This window comes from Gopherus flavomarginatus, chromosome 11 (assembly GCF_025201925.1).
Source record: "Gopherus flavomarginatus isolate rGopFla2 chromosome 11, rGopFla2.mat.asm, whole genome shotgun sequence".
In the NCBI taxonomy this organism is placed as follows: Eukaryota; Metazoa; Chordata; order Testudines; family Testudinidae; genus Gopherus; species Gopherus flavomarginatus.
This window is the reverse complement of record NC_066627.1, coordinates 19,941,546-19,961,459: the sequence shown is the minus strand read 5'-3', so window position 1 is coordinate 19,961,459 and position 19,914 is coordinate 19,941,546. Positions and strand designations below refer to the sequence as shown.

Sequence of the window (19,914 nt, the reverse complement as noted above, 5' to 3'; positions counted from 1 at the left end):
CAGAGTTTAGGGCACTGGGAACAGTCAAGCTGGGCTTACTCGGGCTGGGGGGAGCTGCTGTCCACAATACAGGACGCCACCAGCTATTAGCGGAGCCTGCAGCCCCGCCCTGAGCCGTGTGTCTGCACTCAGCGGGAGGGGCTCTCGAAGCAGCTTTGGCTGTGACTGCCTGGGTGCCAGCCCCCCCCCCGTACACCCACTGCCTAGCAGGTGCCCATTGCCAGCTGGGCGCTAACCAGCCAAGAGCCCAGGGCAGAGTTGCTTGCAGAGCCGGGACCTCCCCGGCGTCGCCCCGTGCGGCTCTCTGCCCAGCGGAACAGAGACGGCGTTGCTCGTGCCAGCGTGGCAGCTTCACGCTACATACTTGGGCGCACAAACTGGCCCAGTGTCGTCGTACCAGCCCAGCAATACTGACCCGGACGCCAGCTCAGCTATAGAAAGCTTCTGAGATAAGAGCCCGCCGATAACATGCTCACTCTTCCTGGAATACGCCAGCTGGGAGTTCTCCCCATGCACTGGGGCTTTGGCACGTTGCAGCCAGCCAAGGCCGTGGCAGCAGCAGCGAAATCTGCGTGGCACTGATACCTCCCCCTGTTCAGTGCCTAGTCCCCAGCCAGTGAGAGCCTGGCTGGCAGCGGCAAGCTCCGGACTTCTGCTATGCTGAGAGGCGCACGGATTGTAGGCCGGACTTTGTGGGGGGGAGAGACCCCCCCCTCGGCGTGACAGCGGCCTGGCCCCAGCAGAGATCTGGCCGCAGCATGGCATGGGGAGAGTATGTGGAGCAGCCAGCTCTCCCGTTAGCGTGTGCTGGGGTTTGTTACTGATTTACCATGTGGCTGCTGGATACCCCCCGAGACCAGTCAGTCATTTCGCTAATTGCAGGGTAACTTGTTACCTGCCAACAGGTCTGTATCTGCTCCACTCCCTCAGTGGAACAAACGTACTGGTGAGCTCTCGGCCCAGACCTGGCCTTTGTCATTCCCCTGTGACCAGCATCTCCCCCACTCCCACCCCTTGGGCTCCACTTCTTGTTCAATGCCCATCAGTGCCTCATTAGTGTTGGCCCAAGTATGCAAATCAGTGCCCAGTATCAGCCCCACAAGGGCAGCGAGGAACCCACCTTTACTGGGCCGGTCAGCCAGCTGGGCTGAGCTGTGCAGTCTGCTCACATGGGAGCTGTACATACAGCACACAATCGTGGTGACACCCAATGGGCCACTGGCTTTCAATAGAGCTCTCCCATGACACTTGTTAAGAACATAACCCAGGAGTGCTGGCTCACAGGTCCCCCTCCCCCGCTCTTACTACTAGACCCCACTCCCCAGAGCTGGGGATAAGGACATAAGAAGGGGACTTCTAGCCCAGGATCCTGTCTTCTGAGAGGTGCCAGTGCCAGGTGCTTCAGGAAGCATGACCAGAACAGGGTAGTTATTGAGTGATCCATCGCCTGTCACCCAGTCCCAGCTACTGGCAGTCAGAGGTTTAGGGACACTGAGAATGGGGTTGCATCCCTGACCACCGTGGCTAATTGTCATTGATAAGTAAGTTCATGGAGGATAGGGCCTATTCTTTTTTTAACCCAGCTATATTTAGGCCTTCACAACATCCCCTGGCAATGAGTTCCACAGGCTGCATATGAGATGTGCGAATAATTAGTGTTTGAAACTTGCTGCCTATTAATGTCAGTGGGTGACTTCTAGTTCTTGTGTATGCCAGTGGGTTAGAATGGAAGTTCTTTAATGGGCTGTCAGAGCTGTAATTCCCCTTCCACCCACGTGGGGGTGACACTGAGCACAAAGTACTCCAATCCACAGAGGGAAAAAGGCTGGACAAGCCAAGAGGACACCGAGCATTAGCACAGTGAGTCCCAAGGCCTTCAGCAGCCACGCACCAAGGAGCTGACAGCATCACTCACCTAAAGCCCAACGGTCTCTGAAAATCCCAGCCTCCGTGGTGCTGTTCCTGGTCAGGCCATGTGGGGAAACTGAGGCATAGTACACAAAAATGAATCTCCGCTTTAGGGCACCTGGGAAGAGCAGTATGGGGCCCTGGGAATAATCCAGCAAGCTTAGTGCCACTTGGCATCCCATCCTGAGTAGTGCAAGGAGCCTGTAACTCAAAGCATGGTGGCCTGACCCCAGCTGCGTCAGGTTTCACGCGCTGCCGGGCCCCTCACACCAGGTTCAGCAATGCTGGAGGGGAGAATGGGCGAGCCAGGCATGTGTAGCATCATGACATTGTCCTCGCCTGCCTTTAGGGCTCCAGCTACATGGGGGCAGGGGCTCTTTCCCTGGCACTCGGGGCTGGCACCAGTACCCCTCTGCGGTGCTAGGGAGTAGGGCAGGGGGAAATCAGCAGGGGGCGCTCTCCCCTGCCAGCCAGTGCTGCCCCGATAGGGGGCTAGGTGGTGCTGTGCTGCGGGACACAGAGGAGTGGCTCACTGGGGAGGGGGTCATGCTGTGAGGGAAAACGAGGGGCTCAGCAGGGTGCAGTGTGCTGTTGGGGACAGAGTGAGCAGCTCAGCGAGGGGTGGATGGCTGCGCTGTGGGGTCACATGATGGGACTTTCCCCACCTGTAATGTCTATGATCAGCCCCCTATGGGTTCCTGGGCCCCTACTGGGTTTTTTTCCCCCTTATTCTCGCCTGAGCCTGCTCTGGGCAACACCAATCCTGGCCACTTCTTCATCTGGCTGTGCCCCATGGAGCCCCACCTCCCCGTCCCCTTATGTCACACACGGCCAGTCACAGACAGGTGAGGGGCAGATTCCTCAACAGATTTTATTGTTAAGGCTGGGATTGGCTGTCAGTTGCTCTGGTACAGCCCCAGCCCCATGGATATACAGCTATTACAGCCAGACAGACCCCAATACATCAGCAGTACAGTCGGACATAAGAGCCTGGTACATTAGCAGTACAGCTGGAGCCTGGCGGAGCCACAGCACAGCACACAGTGTTTCAGTTGGAGCCTGGTACGTCACCGGTACAGTCAGAGCCAGAGCCAGAGCCCGGTGCATGAGTAGCACAGTTGGAGCCTGGTACGCACAGAGCTGTTACAGTCAGATCCAATTACATTCACAGCTTGTTACCGTTGGAACCCAGTTCAAACAGGACCTGTTACAATCAGCACAGGCAGCGGTCGCTACATTCAGGCTGTCACAGTCAGAGCCTAGCCTTATAGTGCCCAATACAGGCAGAGCTTTACAGCAGTAACTCTACACCATCATGAGTCTATTACACCTGTAGCCCTCTACTTACAGTGCCGATTACAAACCCAGTACAACCAGAGCTGGTTACATACACAGTTGCTACAGTCAGAGTCCGTACAGAGTCCATTACTAGGCCCAGCAATCAGAGCCTGGTGCAATTGTTGGGACCTAGCCCAGGCTAAAGCTGTTACAGCCAGAGGCTGGTACAACCAGGCCCTTTTACAACAGGAACCCAACAGTCAGAGAACCTGCTACAGTTGTGGCCTGCAACTATTGAAACAGTTGGCACAGTTGGAAGCCAGTTGAGTACCACATTCCCACAGGCCCTCTTCTCATACCACCACCCCCGCCGAGCAATTCTCTGCCTCAGCCACGCTTCAGCCAGCACGGCTCCTGCACACACGCCACACGCCGCTAAATATCTACGCAGGTTAGTGCACAGTGCCCCGCCCCCTTGCACCTGTGCCCCCTGGGGGAGACACCCTGAACACCCAATGTCTGTGGAGAATAACCGAGAAGGGAGCCAAATGCAGACACATAGGCCTCCCAACCTCTCAATGAGAACCCAGTCTGGGGGATGGCAAATGGCTTTGCAGTGCATCCTGGGAAAGGATGGAGATGTGTGTGTGTGACCCCCAACTCCCCACACACATCAGGACAGATGTGGGCAGGGGGCACTCGGGACAGAGAGAGACATGGTGTGTGTGTGTGTGTGTGGGGGGGGAGACTCCCAGAAGAGGGGCGCCCAGGACAGACATGTATATGGTGGTGGGTGGGTGACTCTTGGGATGGCTGGATGGCACGGCTGTCTCTGGACAGACAGATGGACAGGGGGGAGGGCTCACAGGAGGGGGGTGTTCATGACAGACAGATGGACACCAGTGGGGCAGGAACAGGACTGCCCTGTGACAGACGGACAGAAGTCAGGGCTGTGACAGGCAAAGGGGGTGTGGGGAACACACAGGCCCCCGCCCCAGAACCTCTTCCCCTCCACTTGCAAAACACCCCCCCTCCAAAGATTCAGACAGGCTGAGGAGGGGGGAGGAGCCAAGGCAATGGGGGAGGGAAGGTGTGGGGCTAAGGAGGGGGAGGAGCCAAAGGGAAAGGGGTGGGGCCCAGGGGCATTGATTATTTTGTTTTTAAAGGGTTAACGTTGCTTGTGCTGTTGTTTCTGAGATCGGGGCCTCCCCGGTTTAGTACCGTTAGGGGGTGAGTGTCGCGTGGCCCCTGGGGCCGGAGTGCATTGTGGGATAGCAGGAAGTCCTGGTCAGAGGCGGGGAGCATCTCCATCCCCTCCCCCTCCTCTGCTCAGCAGGAGACCTCCATGGTGTGGGCTCCGCTCCCCGGGGTCGGCCGTGGCGGCTGCTGGGGGCTCCCCGACTCGCTGTTCTGGGACAGGGTGCGGGAGCGGGACTGGCTCCCCTCCCCTGAGGCAGCGCTGGACAGCGAGGCGGTGCGGGAGCGTGACAGGCGCGTCATGCAGGAGGAGGCCACTGCAGGGAGACAGAGAGGGGAGGAGTCAGACTGGCTACGCCCCTCTGTTCTGCCCCGCCCACTAGCAACAGACCGCGCCCACCCCTACACCCCATCCCAGCGATAGGCCCCCATTTGTACTGGTGTGCCCCACAACAGGCTGTGGAGGGTGGGGGGCACAGCCAGGCCATGCAGAGGGGAAGGGAGCTCCCCACACAAACTGCACAATGCCCCTTACACCTGTACAGGGAGTGGATGGAGGGGACGAAGGGGGGGAGCCACTGTGGGGTGCATGGGAGGCAGTGCAGGAAATTAGGGTGTGGGGGGCAGGGAGCCAATGCAGGGTGTGGGGTGGGGCAGCCATGTGTGGGGGTCTGGGGGTGCATGGGGGGGAACAGCAGAGAAGGTACCTGACCCCATACTCAGTTTTCTGTCCAGGACGTAGGGGACTGAGAAAGAGAGACAGATGCTTCAGGGGCTGGCCTGGCTGTGGGGCAGAGGCTCAGGACTGGGGAGGGGCCAAGGACCCAATGCACGGGAGGGGGGGGGTCTGCGAGAGGGGGTAGCACAGGGCTGGCTCCAGGGTTTTTGCTGCCCCAAGCAGCAAAAAGAAAAAAAAACAAAAACCCGATCGTGATCTGCGGCACTACTGCTGCTGCTTCTGTCTCCGGTGGCTGGTCCTTCACTCCAAGAGGGAGTGAGGGACCTGCTGCCGAAGAGCCGGACGTGCTGCCCCTCTCCGTTGGCCGCCCCAAGCACCTGCTTGCTGGGTGGTGCCTGGAGCCGGCCCTGAGGCAGGACTGGGAGATTGGGACCCCCGCCTCGCCCCATGGCAGCTACTCACTGTATCCCATGCCCTGGACGAAGTACTTGAATGCCTCGGTCAGCTTCCCAGGCTGAGAGATAAGGACAAGATGGAGATTAGAACCCGTGCCCCACAGCTGGGCTACCCTCAGACCCTCCCCTATTGCCACCCGCCCCCTATATACCCTGGCTGTGCACCCCACCTCATAACCCTCCCTTGCGGCTACCCCCAACCCTCGCTCCATCACTTACATAGCCAGACTGTGCCCCACAACTGTCCTCCTAGAGATCCTGCCTGTACCCCCAGAGCACTCCCCATTATGTCCTTCCAGTGCCTCCCCCAAGCCCCTCCTCCCATGCTGCCCTGTACCCTCCAACTACCGCCCCAGAGACACCCTCCCCCTCACGCTGCCCTGCACCCTCCATCCCCATTAGGAAGGCAGCTCTCACCTGTGTCAGCTGGGGCTGCCCACCAGAATCTGCCATCTAGAAAACAAACCCAACACTCAACTACTGGGGGGCTCAGGGCTGGGCTAGCAGGGGACTGTGGGTCAGGAGCCAGGGGCACCAGGAAACCTGGGTAGAGGGGAGCCTAGGGCTGGGCTAGCAGGGGGTTATGGGTAGGGAGTGAGGGGCACTGGCAGAGCTGGGGCAGGGTGGGAGCCCAGGGCTGGTCTATCAGGGGGCTGTGGGTCAGGAGCCAGGGGCACCAAGAAACCTGGGTAGGGGGAGCCCAGGGCTGGGCTAGCAGGGGGTTGTGGGTAGGGAGTGAGGGGCACTGGCAGAGCTGGGGCCAGGGGGAGCCCAGGGCTGGGCTAGCAGGGGGTTGTGGGTAGGGAGTGAGGGGCACTGGCAGAGCTGGGGCGGGGGGAGCCCAGGGCTGGGCTAGCAGGAGGTTGTGGGTAGGGAGTGAGGGGCATCGGCAGAGCTGGGGCAGGGTGGGAGCCCAGGGCTGGGCTAGCAGGGGGCTGTGGGTCGGGAGCCAGGGGTACTGGCAGAGTTGGGTAGAGGGGCGCCCAATTCTAGGCTAGCAGGGGCTGCGAGTCGGGATGGGGTGGGGGCAGGGGACGTCACTCACCTTGAGGAAGGAGGTCTGGGTGGGATCCAGTTTGGAATTACACTCCACCTGGTTTTGGAGGGGGGCAGGGGGGACAGAGAACAATGTGAGGGGGAGCAGAGCACAGACACCTGGACCCTGAAACACGCCCCCAGCCCGACAGCCCAAGGCCCAGAGCTCGTTGTGCCCCCAGAGGCTGGCCAGGGAGTCAGATGTCGCCCATGCTTTGCCTGGTATGTGTGGTGTGTAAGGCCTGCAGCCCCCGGCCTGGCCAGTGACACTTTGTATGACAGCTGTGTGGGCCTCAGTTTCCCCTGTGTGCCGCATGTCTAAGCAGGGGGTGGGAGAGGGTGTTTACTCTTGCAGAGGCCCAGGTATGACCCTGCCTAGCAGCCTGGATTTCAGCCCAGGGCCGGGACCCTTTGTAACCTAGCAACAGCTGCCCCACGGGCCCAGCTGAACCTGGAGCCATCCGGTTTTGTGAGCTGTTTGCCTGGGACCCACAACAAAGGGAGGAGGAGGGGCTGTTGGGGGAGGAGATATAGGGCCCTGCTGGACAGGGGACAAGGAGCAGCCAGAGCCCATGGGGACGGGGACAGACCCAGCTGGCCTGAGGGCCCTGAGAACACCCTGGGCTGGGTTCAGACGTTCACACGGGCTGAGTGTCACTGCAGGCCAGGGACCAGGGTGGACTCCCTGAGGGGGTTGTGTAGCTGTAGGGATGTGATCCCCAGCAGGTCCAGAGGGATACCGACACAATCCTGGTCAGTTTCACGGCGCTGGTCAATGCCCAGAGCAGGAAATCCAGCCAGTTTCTGCCAGGGCAGTCCAGGGGGCAGGTGACACCCCCCCCCCCCTCAGCAGGGATCAGACCCAAATCAGCTGGGGAGCAGAACCGCGGAGCATTTGCCTGTTCTAAACAGATGACAGGCAGGGAGAGAAAGTGCGTGTGTCCGTCTGTCTGGCCATCCATCCCTGCCGGAGGGAATGAACATCCGTGTCCTTGCTGCCCCCAGCTGGGGGTGATGAGCCCAGCTCAGAGAGAGAGAGAGTGTGTGTGTGTGTGTGTGTGTGTGTGTGTGTCCGTCCGTGTGTGTGTCCGTCTGTCCATCCCCAGCAGGAGGGAATGAATCCTGCACTGTCTGGCCCTATCCCCACCACCCCCTGCTGGCGGGAATGAGCCTGGCTCTGGGTGCATGTCCCATTGTGTGGTGTGCTGGGGTTGTGTAGCAGGGTGTGCTGTGGGGCTGTGCGCGATGTTGTGTAGCTGAGGGTCTATGTGCTATGTTGTACAGCTGTGGGTGGTTGCGTAGCTGCGTGTGTGTGTGTGTGTGTGTGTGTGTGTGTGTGTGTGTGTGTAGCAGGGTGCAGTGCAGGGCTGTACGCTCTGTTGTGTAGCTGCGGGGGGTTGTGTAGCTGTAGGGCTGTGCGCTCTGTTGTGCAGCTGTGGCGGGTTGTGTAGCTGCAGCGGGTTGTGTAGCTGCAGGGCTGTGCGCTCTGTTGTGTAGCTGCAGCGGGTTGTGTAGCTGCAGGGCAGTGCGCTCTGTTGTGTAGCTGCAGCGGGTTGTGTAGCTGCAGGGCTGTGCGCTCTGTTGTGTAGCTGTGGGGGCTGTGCAGCTGCAGGGCTGTGCGCTCTGTTGTGTAGCTGTGGCGGGTTGTGTAGCTGCAGGGCAGTGCGCTCTGTTGTGTAGCTGTGCATTGTGTGGTTTGTTCTGTTACTCGCCACGGCATCTTCGTGGGGGGCCTGGTCTCCCACCACCAGCATCACGGGGCACCTGTGGGGACAGACAGATGGAAAAGGGATGATCAGAGCGCCCCTCCCCCAGCAGCTGCTCCGGTGGTCGGGGGGTGGGGAAGCTGGGCAGAGCAGAGCACATGGGTGGAGAGGGTTAGGGGTCTGCTGGGTGTCCCCCCCTCCATTCCTGGGAGGTTCTGGGGACAGGCCCCACCCCTAACCGGGGGGCTGAGAGTTACTTGGGTGGGCAGTGGTATGGGGCTGCTGTGAGGTGTTTGTGGGGTACCGGGGAGGGAAAGGGGGTCCCTGTGGGCTTGTGGGGGGCTGAGAGGTATTAGGGCATTTATGGGGGGCCATAAGCAGGGGTGTCCTAGGGGGGCTGTGGGGTATATGAGGGATACCGGGGGGGGGCAGGCTCACTTACTTCAGGGTGACGTCTCCTCCGCGTTCGAAGTTCAGGTCCCGGCGGCTGGGAGGGAGGGAGGGAGGAAATGGGGGTCTGAGAACTGCCCAGCACCCCCCACATCTCCCAACACAGCCCTGACCCCCCCCCCCCCCAGCTCCCCCTGGTCTCAGCACAGGGGGGTGGAATCAGCAGCAAACTTTCCTGCCTGGGGCCCCCAGGTCACGTCTGTCCCATGAGCCTTTATGGTAACTCCAGCCTCAGTCATGGCAGCCATGATAGAGCCCTCTGCCCCCACCCAGCACCCTCCAGCCCCCACCCAGCACCCTCCAGCCCTCTGCCCCCACCCAGCATCCTCCAGCCCCCACCCAGCACCCTCCAGCCCTCTGCTCCCACCCAGCGAACTCCAGCCCCCACCCAGCACCCTCCAGCCCTCTGCCCCCACCCAGTGAACTCCAGCGCCAAAGCTGAGCCCTCCCAAACTCCAGCTACCTCCAGCCCCACCGCATGGCCAAGCCCCCCATACCCACCCTGCCTCCAGCCCAGCCCCACAGTTGAGCCCCCCACACACGTGTTATAGCTGCTCCAGTAGAGCTGAATGTTGCTGAGGTTCGGGGCGCCAACCAGCGCCTCCCTGTACTGCTGGACCAGCTCCGTGCAGCCGGACAGCTCCTCCTGGGGGGGGGTGCACGGGGGGGAAAGAGGGCATTACTCTCCAGTTACAGCCCCCTGCCGGTCCTGTTCTCCCCCCCCTCCCCCCGGCCAGCCCTGCCCCTCCCAGCTCCTCCTGGGTGGGCAGGGTGTTATGTCCAGTTACAGCCCCCTGCTGGTCCTACCCCCCCCTCGCCCTGCCCCCACAGCTCCATGCAGCCAGACAGCTCCTCCTGAGGGGGGAAGGATATTACTGACCAGATACGGCCTCCCTCGCCAGTCCTGCTGACCCTCCCTTCCCCCTCACATGTCCTGCTCCCCGCCTCCTTCTCCACAAAGCCCTGCCCGTCTAATCTCCCTCTGCCCCAGGAAGATCCCTGGGTGTAGCCCTTGGGAGCGCCAGGAGTGGGGCCCACCCCTAGTCCCCGGGGTGACACGCAGATTCCCTTGTCACCTGGCTGAAGAGATGGGCCAGGATCATCTCGGGGATGGACGAGGTCAAGCCGCTCAGCTGGGGAGAAAAGCAGAAGGTGAGAGGGGGCACTGGGGATGGGGCAGCACCGAGTGGGGTGAGAGAGATGTGACTGGGTATGGGGGGGAATGCCAAGAGCTGACCTTAGGCCAGAAGGAAGTTCCCTCTGATCTCTCCAGCTGTCCAGGGTCTCTGTGTGGTCCCCTAGACCTGTACGCCCCGTCCCCGGCACAACCACCCCCATACAGGAGAGCCAGGGGAAGGGACCCCCAACCCCCCTACCTTGTGAGCTGCCCAGTCCATCCAGCCCTTGGCATTGGGGTCAATGTTGATTAGAACCAAGCCCTCCACGGTGTCAGGGTGAGAGAGCTGGGAGAGGGGGGAGAAGAAAAATAAGGGTGAAACCAGCCCCCATTCCCAGCCCCCACTACCCCCTGCTAGCCCAGCCCTTGCCAGCCCTGTGCTCCCGCCAGCCCTCCCAATGTCCCTCACTCCTGACCTGAAGCCCCTGCTATCCCAGCCCTTCCCCCCCAGCTCTGCTGGTGCCCCTCTCTCATAGACCGCATCCCCCTGCTATCCCAGCCCTGTGCTCCCCCCAGTCCTGATGGCCCAGCCCTTTCCCCCCAGCTCTGCTGGTGCCCCTCACTCTTGACCCGCAGCTCCCCTGGGCCTGTGTCACTCACACTATAGCGGGCGAGGATGTAGGCGCCGGCTCCCACCCCGATGCCAATGATGCTGGTGAAGCTGTGGGAGGAGGAGGAAGGGTTAATAAACCATGTGTTTCGGGGGTGAGGGAGACGCGTTGTTCCTAGCTCCCACGGACCATGAAATCCAGGTCTTATCTGGTCACCGGCCCTACAAATTCATGCGCCCCCCCTTCCCCCGCAGTAACAGGGAGCATGTCATGGTGACCTGGAACAGGCGACAGATGGATGCAGGCCTTGGCTGCACGATGTCACCCAGGGACAGTGTTTAGATCAGGCCTGGTGCACGAGGCCAGCACGGGGCTCGAAACCAATGCCCCAAAGCCGGGAGGTCGGATGCGGCTGAACTGGGAAACAAGGGGCCAGATTTCGTCTCTTTCCTCTTGCTCTCTGTCTCCTGTGGGTCTAAGGAGCATCTGACTCAGCTGCTCCAGGCCGGCTTTCTTGCAGCATGGCTGAGAGCTTGAGACCAGACAGGCAGCTGAACGCGATGTCCTGAACAGCCTGATGCTACTCTGAGTTTGCCAGGTCTCGGCACAGCTGATCAGGCTGTGAGCTGGGCCTGGGTTTTGCCAGCAGTGAGGCTGCAAATGTGTCTGTGACAAAGGGAATTTTCTGTTGTATTTTTGAGGCCTGTGTGTGCTTCAGTTTCCCCAACACATTGCATGGGGTGACAAAGCAGGGGATTTTCTTGGTGTTTTGCAGGAGTGGTGTGCGTGCCTCAGTTTCCCTGTGTGCTGCGTGTGTAACAAGGTAGGGGGAGGGGGTTTGTTGTTACAGAGGACCAGGTGTGACCCTGCTTAGCAGCAGGGACACTGACATCGGCCTGGAGATGGGGGACCCTAGCGACCAAAAGGCCCAGCCCAGCTTGGAAGGCAGCTGGTTCTGGCCAGTGGGAGGACAAAGAGCTGAGGAGAGAAGGGCCCGGTGACCTGACTAGCCAGTTCCAAGCAGGGGGAACAAAGGCTGGGAGAGGGCCCCAGTGACCTGTTTACCTGGGACCGAAGACAAAGGACAGGGGAGGGGCTGTATGGGAGGTGCTGTTGGGTGATTGGCTGGAAGGAGGGGGTGGCTGGAGTGAGGAGAGGGGGCAGCCAGAGCCCACCTGGATGTGGGAAAGACCTAGATGTGCTGTGCTGTGCTGTGCTGACGGTTGCTAGGCCCGAGGGCCGGAGAACCTCCTATGCTGGGTTCAGATGCTCAATAAACCTCCTGTTTTACGCTGGCTGAGTCATTGCAGACTAGAGATGGGGGGGGCGCTTTGCTCCCCAGGGGGCCAGAGCGAGGGGACTCCCTGAGGGGCCCATGGCAGAGCCAGGTGTGCTGGAGGCACAGAGGTGCAGTCTCGGGAGGCAGCAGGGCCAGAAAGCCTATGCCCAGTGAGAGAGAGCGATCTTCCCGCCAAGCAGGGTTTCTCCCAGGGGCCGTACAGAGCCGGGAGCACCAGGCCTGTGAGTCCCTGACACCTGGCTACCCAGCGGGGTGCAGAGGAGTTGCGTTTGCTCTTAGGGCAGGTGAAGGCCATGTTTAGCCGTGAGGACGCTCTCTCCCATCGGTGTGAATACCCAGCCCCATGGGCGGCAGAAGCTGTGCGGGTGGGAGAAGCGCTGCGCACACGGACGCTCACACTGGAATAGTCACACCCTGGAGCGACACACGCTTTGCCGACGCTGGCTGTAGTGTAGACGTGGCCTCAGAGACACAAGTGGGGGCGTTGCCTGCTGTCTGAGCATCCTGAACGGGACAGGCTGACCCTGTATCAACGGAAACGTCGCAAAGACAGTCCCCAGGACATGGCCACCCCAGAGGAGATGGGTCCCCTGCCTCTCAGCAAAAATGTGGCTGGAGAAGGAAGGACTGGGGAGGTGGGAGCTGGGAACGGGCAGACACCCAGACGCAGGTGGAACACAGGGTGCCTCTGGCTGGGCCCCGGTTGACCCGAACCGACGGAGCCTGGTTCACACGGTGCGAGGCTGGGCAGTCCCGGGGACTGTTCGCACCTTTGGCTCTTTGTTCCATCTCGATTAACTGAACAGACCAGAGATCGGGGTCCGGCCAGGCACCGCATAGACCCCCCCAGCCCGAGACAGGGTCCCCCCCCCACACCTAAGCTCTGGGAGCCAATTCCCCCCCAGCCAGCCCCACAGTGGCAGGACGGGGAGACGTGCATGCTGTGTTTGTCTGTTCCTGCCCCCCACTCACTTCAGGTACTGCAAGATGCAGGGGATCATGTCGGCCAGCTGGTCCAGCGACGGGTACTGGTACCTGCGGGAAGAGGGAACAGCAGCCAAGTGGGTGGCGGGGACAGACTGCACTGGGAAGGGATGGGGAGCTCACCCCATGGGGAACAGCAGGGGGGGAGGGGAGCAGAGAGGGATAGGGTGGTGGTGAGGTGTCTCTTTCCAAAGGGAAAACTGGGAGTGGGGAGAGCAGGGTGGGGAGCAGGGGGTCTCACCCCAAGGAGAATAGCAGGAGTGGGGAGAGGAAGGGATGGGGAGCAGAGGGTCTCACGCCAAGGGAAACAGCGGGGATGAGGAGCAGGGGGAGGAAAGGGTGGGAGACAGGGGGAGGGGATGGGGGCAGGGGGTCTCACCCCAAGGGAAACAGTGGGGCGCCTTCCTCCATGCCAGGGGCATCTACGTGAACCACCACGAAGTTCTTGACGATCTCCTGCATGTCCTCGAAACGGAAGAGCGTCTCGAAGCAGGACTGGTCTGGGGAGGGCGGAATAGTGTCAGAGCAGCAGGGGGTGCGAAGGGGGTGCTGGCTGTGGGGGGAGCTCCCAGCAGGGGGCAGGAGTGGGATGGGAGCTCCCAGCAGGGGGCAGTGGTGGGGGAGTGGGATGGGAGCTCCCAGCAGGGCGCAGTGGTGGGGGGGCAGGGCAGGGGGGAGCTCCCAACAGGGGGCAGTGGTGGGGGAGTGGGATGGGAGCTCCCAGCAGGGGATGCTAGGGGGGCAGGGCAGAGGGGAGCTCCCAACAGGGGGCACTGTGGGGAGTGGGATGGGAGCTCCCAGCAGGGGATGCTAGGGGGGCAGGGCAGAGGGGAGCTCCCAACAGGGGGCACTGTGGGGAGTGGGATGGAGCTCCCAGCAGGGGGCGCTGGCTGTTGGGGCAGCAGGGTCACAGCGCTGGCTGTGGGGGGAGCTCCCTGCAGGGGTCCTGTCCCCACCCCCAGCTCCACTTACGGTTGAGCCCCACATCGTGGTAGGTCAGGATGGCTGGGCGCTTGGGCTTTGGGGTGCCATGGACGGTGAAGACCACGAGTCCATAGGGTGTCTCCACTGAGTGCTTCTGCCAAAGAGAGAGAGATGGGGGCTGTGAGGCGTGTGAGGGGCTGCCCCACGGCTGGTACACGTCCCCGGTGGAAATAGCTGATGCCGTTGCAGAGAGGGGGCTCCCCGCTTTCCAACAATGCAGGCTGGGCAGCCACCGCCCAGGGGACGCCTGAGATATCAGTCCCCAAAAAGTCCCTGCCCCCGATCCATGGCCCATACCCTGCCATGGGCTCCTCACAGAGCTGGGAACCCCCGACTTCAAATCCTGACTCCCCAGCGGAAGCAAGGCCAGAGTACCTGGGGGTCCACTGCTAATGTCCTGCTCCCCCACACCCAGGACACTGCGAGAGGGGTTCAAGCCAGGCAGGGGTCAGGGCAGCTCAGACAACAGGAGCCAGGACTCCTGGGTTCTCTCAGCTCTGGGAGGGGAGTGGGTTCTAGTGGCCAGATGGTGGGGGGCTGGGGACTGGATGGGGTGTTGGGGGGGCAATATAGCAGTGAGCACCCCTCCTCCCCAGCATGCTCTTTGCCCTCTGACCTTGCCCGGGATGGGCTGCAAGGGGGGCAGCAGCAGGGGCTTCTCTTCAGTGATCTGCACCTCGTGGAGCTCAGTCATGGTTGCGCCTGGGGGAGAGGGAAGAGCAGGGGGGTCAGAGCAGGACATAGAGACACCTGCCAGTGCTGCCCCTTCTCCACCCTGACGCACAGACCCCCCCCCAGAGCCACCCAACACATAGACCTCCCCGAGTCACTCCCTGACACACAGACCCCCCTCGAGTCTCTCTTCCAACACCCCCGCAGAGTCACTCCAACACAGACCCCTCCTGAGTCACTCCTCCAGCACTGCCCCCGAGTCATTCCCCCAACACACAGACCCCTCCTACAGCCATGCCTTGACACACAGACCCTCCCAGAGCCACTCCCCCAACAGCACCCCCAGAGCCACCCCCGACACACCGACTCCCCCAGAGCCACTCTCCCACACCACCCCCAGAGTCATTCCCCCAACACACAGACCCCTCCTACAGCCATGCCTTGACACACAGACCCCCCTGAGCCACTCCCCTGACACACAGACCCCCCCAGAGCCACTCCCCCGGCACACAGACCCCTCCTACAGCCAGTCCCCCGACACCACCCCGAGTCATTCCCCCAACACACAGACCCCCCAGAGCCACGCCTTGACACAGACCCCCCCAAGCCACTCCCCCGACAGCACCCCCAGAGCCACTCCCCCGATACCACCCCAGAGTCATTCCCCCAACACACAGACCCCCCAGAGCCACGCCTTGACACACAGACCCCCCCAGAGCCACCCCCTGACACACAGACCCCCCTGAGTCACTCCCCCAACACACAGACCCCCCCCGAGCCATGCCTTGACAAATAGACCCCCCTGAGCCACTCCCCCGACACCACCCCCAGAGTCATTCCCCCAACACACAGACCCCCCCTAGAGCCACACCTTGACACACAGACCCCCCATACAGCCACCCCCGACACACAGACCCCCCCCCGAGTCACTCCCCCGACACACAGAGCCCCCTAGAGCCACTCCAACATACAAAGCCCCCTGGAGTCACTCCCCCGACACACAGAGCCCCCTAGAGCCATCCCCTGACACACAGACCCCCCCCCCCAAATACCCAGGAGATCCCTGTGGCCTGAGGTGCTCAGAGACCTCCACTGCACATCCCAGGAGCTCCCTGCCTAGTCCAGCCCCCTACCCTGCTCTGGGCAGGGCCTCAGGGGGGAGGGGGCTTTTCCCAGGATTGGGGCTGGGGATCAGGCTCAGGAAGACCCTCCCCCCCATTGGTGTCCCAGGAAGTTTGGGCATCAGGGTTCATTGGGGGGGGCATATTCTGCCCCCCCAATCAGGAGGTGCTGGCTGAATGACCAATGTGGGACCTGACCGTCTCCCACTCATCCTGCCCCATGTCCCACAGTGCCTCTTGCTGGGAAAGTTGCCCTGCCTCTGTCCCCTCCCCTCACAGCACCTGTGGGAGCGGGGATCCAGCCCCACAGTGCCCCAGGCAGGAAGGGGTTAGTCCCTGCAGCCCTGTGAGGGGAGAGAGGTGGGGTGCTCTGGCCAGGGGATGGGGGGAGGTCAGGGGGACGCAAGGTACGATCAGCTGGACCCGACCTAAAGGAGGACACTGAGCTGGGGCGCAGAGGGACGGCGTTGAGCGGAGCTGGGGCCCAGGCTGCAGCCTCTCTAGATGGCATGTGTGGGTGTGAATGCCCCCACCCCCTCAGGCTGCTGGTTCTGGTGCGCTCTCCAAGGGGGAAGAGCTGCAATGAAGGGGGGATTTTTGCTGGTATTTTGATGACCCCCGGTGCATGCCTCAGTTTCCCCATATACAATGTGGTTGCCCAGTAGGGTGACCAGAACGCAAGAGTAAAATATTGGGACACATGGGGTGAGGGGGGAGCCATAGGCTCACAGCTTCCACTGGAGCAATAGGGGAGGAGGGTGCACAGCCCTAGGGAGCTGCAAAGGGGGCACATGGGCCCGGCTCCCGCTGTAAAAGGTGGGGGTCTCAGGGCTGGGGCAGGGTGTGGGAGGGGGTTTGGGGTGTTGACTCCAGTAGGCAGTTTGGGTGCGGGAGGGGGCTCAGGGCTGGGGCAGGGGTGTGGGAGGGGGTTCAGGTTGCGGGCTCTGGGCCGTGCTTACCTCAGGTGGCTCTCCAGAAGTAGCAACATCTCCTTCTGGGTCCTAGACGGAGGCGCAGTGAGGCCGCTCTGCATGCTGCCTCGCCCCCAGGTGCTGTCCCCGCAGCTCCCATTGGCCACAGTTCCTGACCAATGGGAGCTGTGGAGCCAGTGCTTGCGGTGGGGGCAGCGCACGGAGGGAAATGTCACCACTTCCGAGGAGCTGTGGTAGGGAGCCCTACAACATCGGGACAAATGGCATCCCCATCGTACATCGGTCGGGACATGGGACAGAAAGTTAAGCATCGGGACAGTCCCAATTTTATCAGGAGTCCGGTCACCCTGTCGCCCAGGGTGGGGGGAAGGGCTGTGTGTGCTTTCAGGAGAGGCTAAAAGGCACCCGCATGGGTGACACCTCCCTGCCTCGGGGAATGAGGAGTCGTTAAGGAACCAGCTGGAACCGATCCAGGTGAACAAGGTGCCCAGTGACCTGATGCCAGCTCCAGTGATGCCTAGATTACCCCTCCCCCAGCTCAGCAGGGGAGCTGAGCAAAGACCCCCCCAGCTGAAGCAGGAAGGGCTGGGAAGGTGGGAGCTGGGGGCGAATGGGGGCTGCCCACCCGGGAAGGGACCAGGGGGTCAGACTGACACTCAGAAGCAGCCATAACACAGGGTGCCTGGGCCCTGGGCCGACCTGATGCTGCGTCTCCCTGCTGCCCTAAGGGCTTCCTGGGCCGCGTCCCGGTGACTAACCAAACCTATTCCGCGTCGGTCACGGCTCTCCCAGGAGTCTGGCTCTGCTCATTGGGTGTGTCAGGAGGGTTGGAGCCCCAGCAGGTCGGGGAGCCCAGGTGGCATCCTCTGAAGGGAGAATGGGACTCCCTGAGGTCCTGCAAGGGGCTGCTCTAAAGCTGGGGGCACAGCACCGATCCAAGGGATCTGGGACACAAGATTGGGGGCAGGGGGAGGTTATGGGTGTTGGGGATATTATGAGGGTGGTTGCCAGGTGTGGGAACGGTTATGAGGGGCAGGCCTGGCAGCCAGGCAGGGTGTGGGGGAGTTGAGAGGGGAGTTATGGGGCAACAGGGACAGGTGGGGGGGGTCATAGGCGTGGGGGAGTTGGAAGAGTCATGGGGAGCCAGGGTGGGTGCCAGGCAGGATGTCACAGGGAGCGATGTTTGGGGGAACTGGGGGGTTAGGCAGGAAGGGGTGGGTCAGTGACTGTCCAAGCTGGGTCTCTGCCCAGATGCCAGCAGCCAATGTCCCCTTAGCCCCTCAGTGCATGGTCCATTCCCTGGACCCCGGGCCCTCAGTGCTGGTACAACAAGAGTTAATGCCCTCCTCCTGCCCCACAGGGTGTGGGGTGTTTCCAGACCCAGGACATGTGGGGCCCTGAAAAACAGGCAGATCTGCAGTCTGTCTATGTGCTGCCCCATAGGCTGGGAGGGCCCCCTCCTATAATCCCCTGAGCTTAGCTCTCCTGGCCATGGGACAGATCTCCCTCCACGCTCCTGTGGGGCTTGGGGTAGCTGGGTTGGGGGTCAGCTTCAGGGGGAGGGGAGGAGACCAGCAGCTGGCTTGGGGGAGCCAGATCCAGTGTCCCTTGTGGACAGATTTCTGCAGGGGGAGGGACAGAGGTGGACAGACGGATGGACAGTTCAGGGGCAGGATGGCTGGGAGCTGGTTGGACAGACAAGTGGAGAGCTCCACCCCCTACACCCCACTCCCCACAGAGCCGGGGAGAGAACCCAGGAGTCCTGGCTCCACCCAGCCCCCACTGCTCTAACCCACCAGCCCCCTCTCCCAGAGCGAGGGTGAGAACCCAGGAGTCCTGGACCCACCAGCCCCCCCTCCCAGAGCGAGGGTGAGAACCCAGGAGTCCTGGCTCCACCCAGCCTCCACGGCTATGACCCACCAGCCCCCCCTCCCAGAGCGAGGGAGAGAACCCAGGCGTCCGGTCCCTTCGCCATAGTGGGTTTTTCCGCTTGAGATTTCGCGTGTCGCTGCTCGGAGGAAGAGCCGGGAATCGGGCCGGGGAGACGGACACACGGAGCTGCGCCCCCGCCCCCCTCCTTAGTGATCACCCCCCTCGCCCAATCCCCCCGCCAAGTCCTACCAACCCCGCCCCCATTTTCACTCCCTCCCATCGCCCCGATCCCCCTCATCTCAGCTGTGACCCCACATCACCCCACTGTTCCCCCGGGGACCCTGCCTAAGACCCCCTCCCCACCCAGACTGGCCCCCGCTCGAACACCAGCCCCCACCCCGAGGTCCTCCTCCAGCCCTATCTGATCCCCCCCATCAGACCCTTTCCAGCCCTTCACCCCCCGGTACCTGCTGTGTCCGCGTATCCGGCTCTGCCTGCGCCTCCCTCCGTCCGCCCCTCCACCTTCACTTGCCTTTGACTGACTCTGGATACAAACAACACCCCCCCCCCCGCCGCAGGCCCCACCCCCTCCTGCACCCCTCCCCCCCAGCTCCGGGCTGCCAATCCCAGGGCCGGGGCGGGAGCGCAGGGGACGTCCCTGCTACAGCGCTGGCATGGGGGGAGGGGACGAGGAGGGGTCTGAGTGGGGGGAGGAGACAGGGAAAGGGCAGAGTGGGGGGAGGCAGAGGGGGCAGTATGGGTGGAGGGGGAGAGTGTGGGGACAGGATGGAGTATGGGGGAGGGGGCAGAGTGAGGGGAGTGGACCCATCCTAGGGAGTCCCACCCCACGCGGGCTGGATTGGGGCCGGGCCCCCTGCTGGAGAAGGACCCCATGGCAGGTGCTGTCCCGCCCCCCGCATGCCTTATTCCTGGGCCCCGTTCACCCAGTCGGACCGGTCTGGGTCTAGCCCCACCCTGCCGTGCACCAGCCAGCACAGCCGGCTTCTCCCGGATCCTCAGTCACGGGCCAGGGCATAGGCCCCCTCACCAGCTCTGTGTGCCTCCAACCATCACAAAACAGGCTGTAGCTCCCAGCCCCACCCCCTGCAAAACACCCCAGTATATAGAACCCAGGTGTCCTGGCTCCCTGCCCCAAACCCAGGGATAGAATCCAGGCATCCTGGCTCCCTGCACTAGCTGGTCTGCTGGAGCGGATGGGCCCATAGGTCAGATCAGGGGGGAGGGAAACCATGTTGGGGGGCATGTGAGGGGAGAGGACTGGCCCCTGGGGTGTGCAGCTGGCTCCCATCACCCACTCAGTCCTGGACCAGGGTCACTGTGGGACCAGTGTGTGTGGCACTGCCTGAGGGACCCAACATGGGCAGCCCCTCCTGGCAGCCAGCCAGATGTGTCCTTTGCCCCCCGCCCATCCGTCCGTCCATCTCCTCCCCCGTCCACCCCCCGTCTGTCTGTCCATCCCATCCATCCATCTCCCCATCCATTTATCCGTCCACCCTTCCCCCGCATCATCCATCCATCCATCCATATCTGTCTGTCCATCCCTTCACTCCCAAACATTCATTCTTCTCCAGTCGTCCACCCCATCTCCCCCA

General features: G+C 62.1%; 1 protein-coding gene across 3 annotated transcripts; it reads right to left on the bottom strand.

The window, feature by feature from the left end:
• Nucleotides 1-2,754: 2,754 nt before the first annotated feature.
• On the bottom strand, nt 2,755-18,859 carry NDRG2 (NDRG family member 2). Of its 3 annotated transcripts, none has more exons than XM_050919053.1 (16): nt 18,769-18,859; nt 14,321-14,406; nt 13,693-13,798; nt 13,100-13,220; nt 12,709-12,771; nt 10,486-10,546; nt 10,085-10,171; nt 9,785-9,841; nt 9,251-9,354; nt 8,701-8,745; nt 8,265-8,316; nt 6,563-6,610; nt 5,935-5,970; nt 5,525-5,576; nt 5,091-5,129; nt 2,755-4,700 (listed from the first exon to the last, which is right to left on the bottom strand). In XM_050919053.1, exons 2-16 carry the CDS (start codon nt 14,396-14,398, stop codon nt 4,516-4,518), a joined length of 1,134 nt encoding a protein of 377 aa, XP_050775010.1. In that variant the 5' UTR covers nt 14,399-14,406; nt 18,769-18,859; the 3' UTR covers nt 2,755-4,515. The 3 variants fall into 3 exon arrangements, with proteins under 3 accessions (XP_050775010.1, XP_050775009.1, XP_050775011.1); XM_050919052.1 differs by having other exon boundaries at nt 5,096-5,129; XM_050919054.1 differs by lacking the exon at nt 5,091-5,129.
• Between the last annotated feature and the right edge of the window lie 1,055 nt (nt 18,860-19,914).

Bases quoted from the DNA above. Each gene is read 5' to 3' on its own strand.
- NDRG2 (XM_050919052.1), bottom strand. From the start codon at position 14,398: ATGACTGAGCTCCACGAGGTGCAGATCACTGAAGAGAAGCCCCTGCTG. The intron at 9,842-10,084 runs GTAGGGGGGTTG...TTTTCTCCCCAG, and splicing joins TGGACTGGGCAGCTCACAAG to CTGAGCGGCTTGACCTCGTC. The intron at 4,701-5,095 runs GTCAGGTACCTT...GTCTCCCTGCAG, and splicing joins GACAGAAAACTGAGTATGGG to TGGCCTCCTCCTGCATGACG.